Raw genomic sequence first — 13,063 nt, forward strand, 5'->3', positions numbered from 1 at the left:
TGGATTTTTCAAGGACAGAATGTGGCTAAATGGAATTGCTTTGTCAAAAATCTACTATTTCAGATTTCATATCCTGGATTGAAAACATGTATTTACCCTCAGCCTTTGAACTGGCTCTTTACTGACATAAATGGAAGGACTATTTAATATGATTTTGGGTGGTCAAAGTTTAACTTGTTTAAAAACGGATTGCTTTACTGTAATATTTTATACCATAAATATAAGATGCAATATATTCCTTTTTTACTATTTTATTCATGTATTTGTGTCTACATATGAATACATGTGTATGGTTTGTTACAGCCAACCTTTCTCTTTTTCTTATTTAATTATAAATAATTTAAAAACCTTAAGCTAAATAGCATATATGTTTTCCCCATTCCCCTTTCTGCTCTACAAATATCTCCTAGGCAAATATATCTACAGTTGTAACTAATAGCATGCTTATTCCTCAATCTCTCTATGAAGGATGGCATTTTTATAGGCTAATAGCCTATCCACCCAGGAGGGAATATAAAACAAAACGAAGGAAAAATTGACTTGCTGCTTAAAGTCTTTGCTCTGTACTGTAACTAAGTAAAAATGTCTTCACTCAGAGTGTGTTAGATTAAAGTAATATTTCCTACATTTTCTTTTATAACTAATGTACTAATTAATCCCTGAGCTATTTAGAACTGGTAAAAGACTTGTGGTTGTTAAGAAGAGGCTGAATTTCCTCAGCTATCAGTTGCTGGTGAAGCGCAATGCATGGGGGTGTGTGTGTGTGTGTGTGTGGGGTCAGGCTTGTCCATTCTCTTTATTAAGCAATTTGCTGCTGGGGATTATGGGTATTAATGTAAAACTCGCCTGAGGTAGGAGATAATAACTATCCTGACTTTAGTAACAGTAAAAAATATCAAGTGTCTTAGCGGGAGGGGCAGGAACCATGTTTTCCTTCCAAAGGTGCTTTTTTTTCCAAGAGGCAACTGGATTTTCTTTGTTTTTCCTTGAAGACCTTTCACTTCTCATCCAAGAAGCTTCTTCAGTTCAAAACTTCTTGAACGAGAAATGAAACGTCTTCAAGGAAAAACAAAGAAATTCCAGTTGCCTGTTGAAAAAAACAAAAGCACCTTTGGAACAACCATGATCTGGATGACTGAGCATCTCCATAGCCACGTTCTCCTTCCTTCTCAGCAGCAAACAGCCAAGAATCAAGTGGGCACTTTATAAAGAACAGTAATATCTTTATTGCAGCAACAACTTTATCCTAAGGAAAATAATCATACTGTCATAATAATAAATCAAAACGTATATTCCCGCAAACCACATGTCACTTTTCCATGGCTCAGTAGATTATCGGTCCTCTTTATACAGCATCTGTATAGCTTCATTAATTCGCCATAACCTGCATCTGAGGGTGGCTCGGATTGCACGGCTTTATCTGTTCTCTTTGGTGGCCGTTTCATTTTTCTCCCCTTCTCCGTTCTGCTTTCGAAATAAACGCAGCTAAAATAAAATAAAAAAAAACCCTTTTAGCCGCTGCCCAGCTACCGGTCCGCAGCCGAGCCAGCCACGCGCCCTTCTGCGCCAGCCACTCACCTCGCCGGACCTCACCTGTCCGCGCCGCCGCGCCCCCCCCGGGGGAGGGCGTGGCCTCCCCAGCCCCTTCCCGCCGGACTACAAGTCCCGCCATGCCGTGCGCCGGCCTCCTATTCCTCACTCTCTTTCTCTCTCTCTCCCTCGCTCGCTCGCTCTCTCTCTCGCAGGAGCCGAGCTTCCGGCGGCGAGGACCTTGAGCCTCTGAGGGACTCTGCGCGGCGGCGGGAGACGGGAGACGCTGGGGACGGCAGGAGGCGAGGCCGAGCCGTCCGCCGGGAGTAGCCCAGGTGAGCGGCTGCTCTCCGCCTTTCTCAGGTGCGTGGGACAAGTTTGGTCCGGACGGGCTCCAAACTCGCCCCTCCCAGGAGAGGAGGGGTCTTGCGGCGACCCCCTCCCCTCAATGCGGGCTCCACTTAAGCCCATCTGGACTGGGCGAGGGTCCCCCTGCCCTTCCTTCCCTTTCAGCGACCCCCGGGCTTCTCATTGCGACGCCCTCCCCCTCTGACCTGCCCCCCCCGGCCCTTCCCTCCTCCTCCCCCTCCCCCCTCCTCCCTTCTTTCTTCACATTCTCCAGCCCTTTGATCTGCCCTTCTTCATCCCCTTCTTTGGAAGCTTCTCCCTCTTCTCCTTCCATATTATCCCCCACTTTGGCCCCCAGGATTTTATCAGCGCCCCTGCCCGCAGTTGAAGGGCGGGAGGGCACCGATTCTTGGCTGCGGCTGGGTGCATGGTGGGGTTTTATAGTGCGAGGCATCCAGAAAGTGCGGTGTGTGTGTGTGTGTGTGTGTGTCTGGGAAATGTGTTCCAAGGCATTCAGAAAGTGGTAGTATGTGTCTGGGGGATGAAGTATAGCACAAAGCATCCAGAAAGTGATATGAATGTGTTGGGAAGGAGGGTAATATTAGTCCAAGGCATCCAGAAAGTGGAGTGTGGGAAGTGTAGTCCAAAGGCACTGGGACAAGTGGTACCCTATCTGTATGGTGGGGGGGGGAGGGGAAGAGATTGCTGGAGGGGATTTTCTCTTTTGACTTCATAGTTATCCTTTGGGATTCACTGCCACAAGATGGTTTGCAAAGAGGAATCTGCATAGATAAGGAAGGATCATGTTTCTGCAAGCTATTTGCACACTCCTTTCTCAAGAGTGCATGTTAACAGAAGGGGAACCGAAGGAAAGAGTTCCTCCCCCTCCCCCACCACATCTGGACTGCCAGGAGGAACCAAAATTTTACACTCCAAAGGTTGATGGCCTAATCCAGCCCTCTCCTTATTGCCTCTCTCATGCCTTCTAGGCATGTATACCTAAAGATTAAGTTTCTGTATCTCTTTTTTTCCCCTCTGAGTCAATGGCTCTCCACCTTTTTGGGTAAGCAGCACAGTACTGAATATAGCAGTTATTTGGTGCCACATCAGAAAATTAAAAAACGTATATAGGTATTTTTAAATGTGTAAAATATGGCTTGAGGGGAAGTTACACATTTGTTTTCAAATATCTGCACTGTATTGAATATACTGATTATATTTTTAAAAGTATTGAAAGGAATAGCCTAAGTCTAACACAAAAATCTTGGGGCACACTAGAAATAAGCCCATGGCATGCCTGTGTGCTATGTCATCCTGGTTAAAAACTATTATAATAAATGATCTATTATACCAGGCAAAATTTCTAAAAATGTGATCACTTACCTGGATGCTTTAAAGTGGAATTTCTAGGAGCATCTGTTATTACTTTTAAAAATTCTTGTAAGATTTGTCATTACAGCCTTTGAACATATTTCATTACTGTTATCTATTTATCAGGATCTCCCTCTTTTCCTGTTAGCTTTATTTCTCTATTCCTGCCTGTTTTCTTCTGTGACTTTATTTCATGCTTGTGAATACTGAAGGTTGTGGTAGTTGGCCGCAGCACAGGATTAGAATTCCTTGTGGTTCCTGTCTCCTTGTGCTGCAGGGGGAAATGCCTGAACCGTTGGGATGAATGAAAACTTCATTTCAGGATAGTCCACCATTAAATCTTCCCCATCCCAAATCCTTCAGTGATTTCCATACATTGCCAAAATATGGGAGGGGATCCAAAGGTGAGCTAATCTTTATCATATTACCCTTGATCATTTTGTGGAAAAAGAAGTACAGTAATAGGTTTTGAGAAAATGAAGAACATGCATGTTAACTAGGTCAGATGAATTATGCCTCCTGCTGCTGTGTGCTGAAAATCAAGAATGAAAATAATTGCAGTGATTAGGTAGGAGTAAGTTCAGCTTTCTGTAGATTAGTTTTCTCTAACTTGGTGTCCTCTGTGTATCTTAATTTGTAGCTGTTATCCTCCCATATTGATAAGATGCTGAGTATTTTTAGTTGCTCTGTTTGGAAAGATAGACAATAGAGGACTAGTAGAGAAGAAATGTGGATTGTCACACAGAATCTATCAGGACTATATTTTGTGATTGTATCTTTCCATATGTTCAGATTAGTAGCCTTTGATTACTCAGATTTTCCATTTAAGCTAGATAAATAATAGATACGGTACATTTAAATCTGTGGAAAGCCAGTTTGCTGTAATGGTTAAGGCATCACGCTTGAAACCAGGAGACTGAATTCTAGTCCTGCCTAAGGCACAAAGCCAGCTGGGTGATCTTGGGCTAGTCACTTTCTCTCAGTGCTATGAAAGAGCCAGTGGCAAACCACTTTTGAAAAGCCTTGCCAAAAAAACTAGGGACGTGTCTAGGCAATCTCCAAGAACCAGAAATGATTGAACATAAGGGAAAAAAATCTGTACAATACTATAATGGATAAAAGGATATTTACTGAGCTAAACAGAATATATATACAGTAACTCTTGTTAAGTTCTAGTCTTTGTATTTGTTTGAACTATGATAAATTAAGTGTTAAGTTCTAGTGGGATAGCTAAGCAAGTTCTGTGGAATAACCAAAGCTAATTAAAGTATTGTGGCATAAACTTACACTAATTCATTTTTTTAATGCTCAGGAAAGAAAGATGGATTACATGAAAGTTTCAATGGATATCTGAAACTGAACTGTTGTTAAATGAATGAGAACTAAATAAGTGAAATTAATGTAAAGCCAGGCAAGAAAAATTTGAAGATTAAACATTTGGCAATGCAATGCAATTCAATGTACGTAGAAATAAAGGGATTGGTTTGGACAAAATTCAGCAGCACTTTTTCGTGCGGCTGCTGATAAAAACAGGATCACCAACATCCGATAATGGATATGGCACAAGAAGAAGAAGAAATAAAGTTTACATTTGTAAAAGGAAGGACTTTCTTTTAGGTCTGCAGCATTTAATGAATGCTTAGTAAGCAAATCTGTGGAATATATAGACCCTCCCAAATTAGAAAAAAAATATAACTTCTTGTTGTAAAAGTTAACATTAAAATACTGAAAGTTGTATAAGTATATTGAAAATATATATGCACTTGAATAATATTTACATTAGCTAAGTATATATAGAATTGTAACTATTATCTCTTGTAACATCCTGTTGATTTTAGTGTGAAAGAAGAGCATATGTGTAACTGTCCTGTTGAAATTGGTGGCACTTCATTTTGCCAAATTGTGACCTCTGGTCGCTGCAGCTCTGTGTTGAATGTGACAACAGTCTGTAAGAGCAATTCACCTTTCTGATGCAAAGAAAAAAAAAAGGGGGGGGGGAGAATAAATATATTCTGGGACTGTGGTAGCCAGTGTGAAGAAATTGCTTTTCTAATGTTTATTTTTGGCTGTTAGTCATAGTCACTGATTAGAAAGTTCCTTCTGATAAGGCTGGTTGCTTAGTACTGTTGTTTGGGGCTAATGGTAGTGATGTCACAAATCAGTGGACTTAAGCAGAAAAAAGTATTTTACTTCCTCAAAGCTTGTTGCTGTATTTTGAAAAGCTACCGAAAGACCCCATGTCATTTATGACAAGAGGCCTCTCTAAGTAATATGATGTTTGTATGTTAAGTTGGATTTTATGGCATGAATGAATAAGGGGTTGCAGTAAGATGAAAGGAAATGGATAGCTGCAACAACAATTTTGTAAGTAGCCATCTCCTTTTGTGAATGCATCCACTTCATTCTTTGAAAATTCCAACTGCATCTTTGGTCTCCAAAAATTGGCTATTTTGGTTTAGGTTTTCTGAAGGTATGAATTTTATGTTGACTTCAATCTAGTTAGGAGCTCTAACCAAAGCTTGGCCCGTGACCTTGCTAAAACCTTATTGACACAATGATCTTTGAATTGATGTCTCTGTTTGTTGGTCTAGCTTCTCCTGAGCGGTGGCTAAAAACAGCACACTCTGTCTCAAGAGCATTTTCTAGTGATGTGAGCCAGATTGTGAACCAGAATGTGTGAAGTTGCCTTAAACAAGGGATAGACTATGTTCACATAAATAGCAAAGCTAGGATTTTTTTTTTTTTAAATGTGGCTTAATGAATGAGTCCTGTGGTTGTTTATGCTAATTTATGGCTAGGTCTTTGGTACTTTCCAGATGTTTTGTATCATACAACCCCCTTACCACATGCCATATTGGCTAGGCCGCTAGGATGAATGAGAGGTGAAAATTTAAATCTCTGAAAAACTAGGTTGCCTTCTCTTGCTTAGATTGGTTCAAACATAGACTTCCAACTTTTGGTGCAGTAGAATAAGGTAGTAACATAAAACCTCAACTTTTTTCTTTTGTATGATAACGTACTGTATCCATTTCTATAACAACAAGCCTATCTAATCAGCAAAACCAAAAATCAAAATTTCATTTTTTTCCACCTCAGGCACAAAGTCCAAAAAGTGATTTCCAAATAGAAACAAAAGTAATTGTATTTTTTTCTTTAATCAAGGCAGTCACTTTAGCCATCTCTGCTAACTCCAGCTTTTGCAGCCATTCGTACATTGTGGGAATCAAAGTATCCTTCCATTCTTCTTGTGCATAAAACATTCTTGCTACCATCAACATATGTGTGTGTGTGTGTGTGTGTGTGTGCGTGCACACACACGCGCCAAGTGAAGGAGATTTTATTTCCCTAGAATCTAAGCCGGGGAATTCTCTTCACCTGTTTCTTAAAAGATTCTTAGGAATGACTGTGTTAGGAATGCCTTGTTCATGTTTGTCTGTTTATTTATTTATGGAAATGTATGGGGCCGCCCGACTCATTCTCAGTGCCTCCGGGTGGCTGTTCATGTTCTTAGGATGCAAGTGGGTGGGAACAATCATTCTGTAGCTACATATTCCATTTCTGTGTTATTTAAAAAATTGTCTGCCAAGAAACATGGGAAATGCAGGGCTGATACAGTGGCTGGGTGAGAGGCCCATATTAGCCTGGTTTTTTGGGAGCTCTTTTGGTTTTTTAATGTGAAATGGGTGCAATGAACCTAGATGAGACTCTTTTGGAGAGAGAGGTCAAGTCAAGTGAGACCAAGGTTCAACTTAACTCTTAGCTACCGAAGCTCCCTAATTCATCGTAATAGTAAGTATTAATTTATCAGATTCATATCTCGACTTTCCTCCAGGAGATGAAACGGTGACTGGTTCAAAGTCAGGGAACTTCTGTAGCTAAGAGTAAAGTTGAACCTTGATCTCTCTTGACTTGTCCTCTCTCTCCAAAAGCCAAATATTGTGCTGCTGAAAAATAGCATTTTGCTCCTGGATTTTTGTGGTATTTAATAGCCACAAGAATGGGTTGGGGGGGGAGGAGCTTTGTTAAGATTATAAATACTCCATTACTAATGCAGAGGGTGTGCTCTTCTGCTAAGATATGCTTGCTGACTATGTGTGCTTAGGTTGTATTAGGAAAATAATATTATAATGTTAAGATACATAAAAGCTAAGTGCCAGTCGATCTGTTATGCAGGGATATAAAACACAGTGAGATCAGATGCACCAAGTATTGTAAATTGTGATGCACCATTTATATGTGGTTAAGAACTGTGCAACAATGTTGGTGGGACTATGCAGAAAATAGATGGGTGCTGAAGAGGAAGTGCAGGAATTAGAATATAAAATGCAGCTCTCTTTGTGATATCAGTGTAAAATGCAAATGTAAATAAGAGAAATCAGGAATGAATTTAAAGAAGAGATGCAATTTTGAAGTGCACATACATATACACATGAGCATATCTGACATCATCTGACTCCTCCCAGACATCCTTCCCAGAGTGCAGCTTTTCCTTGATCCTGTCTTCTTGTTTAAGGACTAATGATGAAAAGGAAAAAGAGACTCAGTATAGTGTAGTTTTGGCTAAGGTTGGTTAAAGCATTGGACTAGAAGCAGGTAGACCCGTGTTCTAGTCAACATGTAGCCATAGATACGCATTGAGTAACTTTGGATCACTTCCTTCCTTCCTTCCTTCCTTCCTTCCTTCCTTCCTTCCTTCCTTCCTTCCTTCCTTCCTTCCTTCCTTCCTTCCTTCCTCTCTCCCTCTCTCTCCCTTTTTCTTCCCCTTTTTCTGTTCACCCTATCTCACAAATCCTTTAATTTGTGCCTTCCAGTAAGTGTTGACTCCTTGCAACTGCCTGGAACTGGTTTTACCTTTTTTCCTAGAGCTGAGAGAGGAATAGAATTATTAGAATTTACAGTCTTCCAGTTTCTAGCCTGGGGTGCCTTAACTACTACACCAAACTGGCTCTGTTGGAAAACTAGGAGGGAGCAATATATACATACATCACTTGACTCTGGTTATAAGAAAGCAAACAAGTAAACAAACAGGTTTATTTATAGCAGATCTGTTATTGCCAGATTGCATCTGGACAACTTTCATTCTCTGTCTTGGGTAGGAAAGATTGGAATTATCATTCTAATTTCCCACAATTCCCCTGATGTAACTTTGCTCTGCTTTTTGTGGGAAAATGGCCTCAAGCTGCCTAGGCTAATTGTGGTCCTGCCGTTACTACTAAAAGTGTTTTTAAAAAGGAGTTCTTGAGACAGCTGTGTGTTGATAGCCTTGGCTTGTATCAGTTACAGATGCTGCTGAAGGGAGTGGCCACTATGGACTTTCATTAGTTTATTCATGCAATTCAGTGGGTATGATGTTGTTGCATGACTTTTCTTATGCGATGTCAAGAATGCACTTTTGTCAGTGGTATGCAAATTACAAAGTAGAATTTGAGTTGCATAATTAAAACTGAGCTGTTGTCAAGCTCTTGCATGATTATGCATTAATTCTTGAAAGAGGAGGCAAGGCAGTGGAAGTTAGCTATGAAAGAAATCGAACATGTTGGCTGATTTGCTAATGTTTGCAAACCCTTATGCACAGAGACACACTGTCACCCGAGACCCAAGGCACTGTATACATTTCATAAATAAAATATAGAATAAGGAATTAGTGCAGACAAGACCAAATCAAATTACAAACCTTTATGCCAATAAAATTTGCTACTGCCTGGTCCGGTTGCCGATTTGTTTGCCTTGCTGACTGTGTTGGCATGGTACCCTCCCAAGTGACCAGCAGTTTGAGGGTAAGAAAAATTTAGTAAGTCATGGAAAGAATTCAGTGAATCAGCCATCCCTGCTCCTATCCAAACATGGACAGGCTTCACAACACCTTTAGTTAAAACTGTAGTCAAGTCAAGACTCTTTTGGCTGAAGCCCAACTCCTGATGACTTCATGGGCATGTCCGCCTAGTTTTCTTGGCAGTTATACAAAAATAGCTTGTTATTGCTTCCTGCTTCTGGGATATTATTTCTGATTTTACCCGTAGCTTATATTCATTGTTAATCTTTACATAAAATCTCTTTTGGATCAAGGTTGGTGGTTTCATGGACACTTCCTGTAGTTTCAGTTTATATGGCAAGACTTAAAAAGTGGTTTCACATTTTCCTTCTTCAGGGATTTTTAAAACAGTTCAATGTATCTTAGTTTATTTGGTGATTTTTCAGCAAGTATTAATCAAACCCTTTAAAGCTCAGATACGTTAACCCATTTTTTGGATTCACATAAAACATTGAATCATATCCCAGACAAATGGTGGATCCACACAAAAAAAATTAAGTACACTTAGCATGTTGTCCAAATGCCAATGTTAACTGAACAAGGTTAAGGATGCTGTATGAACCCAGCCTAAGGTGATAATGAGAATTCTGAAGATAGAAAAAAGCTGACTGTTACCTCCTCTGATCCTCTCTCTATCTCCTCTTTTTGGCTAAATTGTGATTCTTGTGTTAATTTGCTGCTGAAATTAGATGTGGCTAGTGCAAAATTGCAAACTTGAAATACTAATGTTCATTGTTAACCTTAATTGTAACATGTCTGGAGTTCATACAGTTTGAGCCTGGCTGTAGATTGGAGGAGCTTGGGATAAAAATTAATCAAATGGGAGAAAATTACATTCCCAGCCTGAGCGCAATTGTTAGGAAACCATTCTAGCTATCTATTTGCATTATTATTTCTGGTTGGAAATAATTACAAAGGACTAGTGCTCAGACATCTCTTTCATCTGTTTCTTGATGTCTGTGGACTAGTGATAACAATGCAGCTTCTTAAAGAAAGGATTCCGGTCAAACCTGGGGTTTGTAATGATTTATTTTAATTTTGATTCCACCTTTATTATTTTTATAAATAAGGTAGCGAATATACCCCATATTCTTTCCTCCTCCTCCTCCTCCTCCTCCTTGACCACTGCAGCCTCATTTGATCAAAATTCAGATGCTTGGCAACTGACTCATATTTATGACAGTTTCAGGGTCCTGGGGTCATGTGATCACCTTTGCAGCCTTCTGACAGGTAAAATCAGTGGGGGAATCAGATACATTTAACAACCATGTTACTCACTTAATAACAGCAGTGATTCACTTAACAACTGTGGCAGGAAGAGTCATAAAATGGGGCAAAATTCATTTAACAACCTTGCTTAGCAATTTTGGGCTCAAATGTGGTCACAAATTGAGGATTTCCTGTGATTGAAAGGAAAGGGCATGCAACATGTTTTGATCTCACATTGGCCATTTCAGAAGTTCTGAGCTAAGATTGGAACAAAACATAATTGTTTCAGGCAAAATTATTCCTTATGTTCTGGCTATCTTGAAATGAGCTATTTTGATATTTATTTATTTCTCAAATTTATATATATTCCTAGTCTGAAACAAATGCATATGTTATAAGAGGTTGTTTGAAGTCAGGATCTCTAACAGATCACCCTTGTGTAGTGAAGAAGCCTCATTTAGCAACTTGAATTGCAGATTAAAAAATAAAACCTTTGCACATCTTCTTCTTTTTAAAGGATTTGTTCTGTTTTGACAGCGTTAATGACTGTGAAATAATCATTTTTGATTGTTGGCTTTGTTGCCATTGATGTGCCAGGCTGCAAAGCAGGGATCAGGTCTCCTCATCTCTCTGACTTGGAAGCAGGCCACATGGTATGTTATTTGTGATGAAAGTAGTTAAACACTTGAATATAAAGTCTGGGTTTGCAAAGTGTACCTGGCTAAGCTAAACTAGGGCCGTGCAGTTTGTGATTAGGAACCCAACCTTTGTTAAGTTACAGTGTGCTTTATTTTTTGGAGCATAGCCTATTTTTTTTTTAATGAACCATTACAATTGTGTTTTGCTAACGTGGCTTTAGGATTTAATGTGTTGTAAGAAGTCATTGAAATGGCTTATCCTAATTGCTTAGATGGACAAGGCTGTGGGAAACTGAACAAATGTTTCTCTTCTTTCTCTCCAGCTTGCAGACATTTTGTTTAATGTACCAAATTATTTGAACAAATGGCAAAGATACCTTTGGAGACTAGCCCACTAAATATAAGAGCTCTTTGAAAAACAGAAGTTACATTTCTAGCCTTTAGAATGCAGAGTCGGCCTTGAAAGTATGACAGAAACAACATTCGAGGAACAGAAATTCAGAAGAGAAATAAAAAGGAAAACACAGATTCTCTACTTTTAAGTCTAGCCCCCAATGTCAATATGTTCTTTGAAGTAGATGTTTTACATACAGAAACTACCCAATTCCAAGCATCATATTGCCTTCCTAAAGCCCTTGAAAGATGCACTAAGTCATTGCTGACGGCTTGGAGATATATGGACGCCATCTTGATGCAGTAAATGAGAGTTGTGTATGTAGGTTGTTTCCATTTGAGGTTCTCCAATCATGAGTTAGATAATGACGTTGCACCTAACACTTGATGGTTTGTGGCAGATAGAAAATTGCACCTATATGTGAAATGTATTTCTAGTACAGGCAGTTCTTGATTTATGACCACAATTGAGCCCAAAATTTATGTTGTTAAGTGAGACATTTATTAAATGAGTTCTGCCCCATTTTATGACCTTTCTTGCCACAGATGTTAAGTGAATCACTGCAATGGTTAAGTTAGTAACCCAATTGTTAAGTAAATCTTAACTTGACTTTGCTTGTCAGAAGGTTGCAAAAGGTGACCACATGACTGTGGGACACAGCAACGGTCATAAATATGAATCCTGTTGCCAAGTGTGTGAATTTTGATCACATGATCCTGGGGATGCTGCAACGGTTGTAATGTGAAAAACGGTCGTACATCACTTTTTTCTGTGCCGTTGTAACTTTGAACAGTCACTAAATGAACTGTTGTAAGTTGAGGACTACCTGTAAATTAAGAGATGCAAACCAGCAAACTCATGCAAGCACAAAATGCATTTCCTAGGAGGAATATGATCACCGCAACACTGAATCTGGTTTAATGGATGCATTTTTCATTCTGAGCTATTTAGTACTACTGTACAGTGACAGGATAAAAATGAAGGCTGATAAAATGAATATTTTATCTTGAGTTAAAGGAGACCTCTGCTCTGTCCGCCTCATTTTAAATGGGCTCTTGTACTATTATTAAATTTGTAGTCTACACCTTGCCTTCTGTAATTCAGCATTCTCCTTTCCTCTGAGAAGAGCCAACATCTGATATCTTGGCATTCTTATTGCTGCATTTTAATGCTGTAATTAAAAAAAAACAGAACAGCAAAACAAAGCCCAGTACCGTCGAAGGTTGTAGTTTATTTATTCATTTGCTTATTTTTATCCTGCCTTCATTGCTTTTATGAATAACTCAAGGTGTTGAACAACCCTAATACACCTTCTTTCTCCAGCATGATGAATGTAGCATCCACCGGTGGGTAATCTCAGCCTTCCTGCTCAAATGAGACTAAGTCAGAACTTTAGCTACGCCTCCCTTGGGTGGTGCCTTCCCCAGTTTTTGACTTAGTCTTGGCTCAGTAGGACGCAACTTTGTTTGGCTCCTCAGTTAGGCTAGTTAAAAAGAGATTTATTAGATTTGTGGTAGTAGCATACAATTTAGGATCAGATATTCGCAGACAGGCCTTTCGTGCCAGAGGTTCCTGGGAGTGGAGGCAGCCCTTTCGGGCTGGGCAGTCCTGGGATTGGACCAGAGGTTCCCGATCCTTCTCCCCCAGACAGGATTGACAACAGGACCGCCAAAATCCAGGAACCAAAGGTCAATTCCAATCTAAGCGTCGCTTTTGGGGGTCCAGGAGTCGCCCTTACATGCAGTCCAAGTGACGCCAAGG

The 13,063-nt window shown here is 39.8% G+C and overlaps 1 protein-coding gene and 1 long non-coding RNA gene across 6 annotated transcripts in view; one reads left to right on the forward strand and one right to left on the reverse strand.

The window, feature by feature from the left end:
• Positions 1–1,206: 1,206 nt before the first annotated feature.
• On the reverse strand, positions 1,207–1,713 carry LOC120304116. The gene is made up of 2 exons (XR_005555628.1): positions 1,579–1,713; positions 1,207–1,485 (listed from the first exon to the last, which is right to left on the reverse strand). It is a non-coding gene; the product is annotated as an uncharacterized LOC120304116 (long non-coding RNA).
• Positions 1,714–1,742: 29 nt separating this feature from the next.
• The window catches only part of PHACTR4 (phosphatase and actin regulator 4), a 90,607-nt gene continuing 79,286 nt past the window's right edge, over positions 1,743–13,063 (forward strand). For 2 of the 5 annotated variants that reach the window (XM_039334277.1, XM_039334282.1), the window contains exons 1-2: positions 1,759–1,893; positions 3,527–3,653. In XM_039334277.1, coding sequence (XP_039190211.1) covers positions 3,636–3,653 — 18 coding nt within the window. In that variant the 5' untranslated portion in view covers positions 1,759–1,893; positions 3,527–3,635. Of the gene's footprint in view, positions 1,894–3,526; positions 3,654–13,063 lie in introns of all 5 variants that reach the window. The other 3 variants (XM_039334278.1, XM_039334281.1, XM_039334280.1) reach the window with 3 other exon arrangements.

Source organism: Crotalus tigris, unplaced genomic scaffold, assembly GCF_016545835.1.
Source record: "Crotalus tigris isolate CLP2741 ecotype Arizona unplaced genomic scaffold, ASM1654583v1 scf7180000017628.32516253702:7417878, whole genome shotgun sequence".
Lineage (NCBI taxonomy): Eukaryota > Metazoa > Chordata > Lepidosauria > Squamata > Viperidae > Crotalus > Crotalus tigris.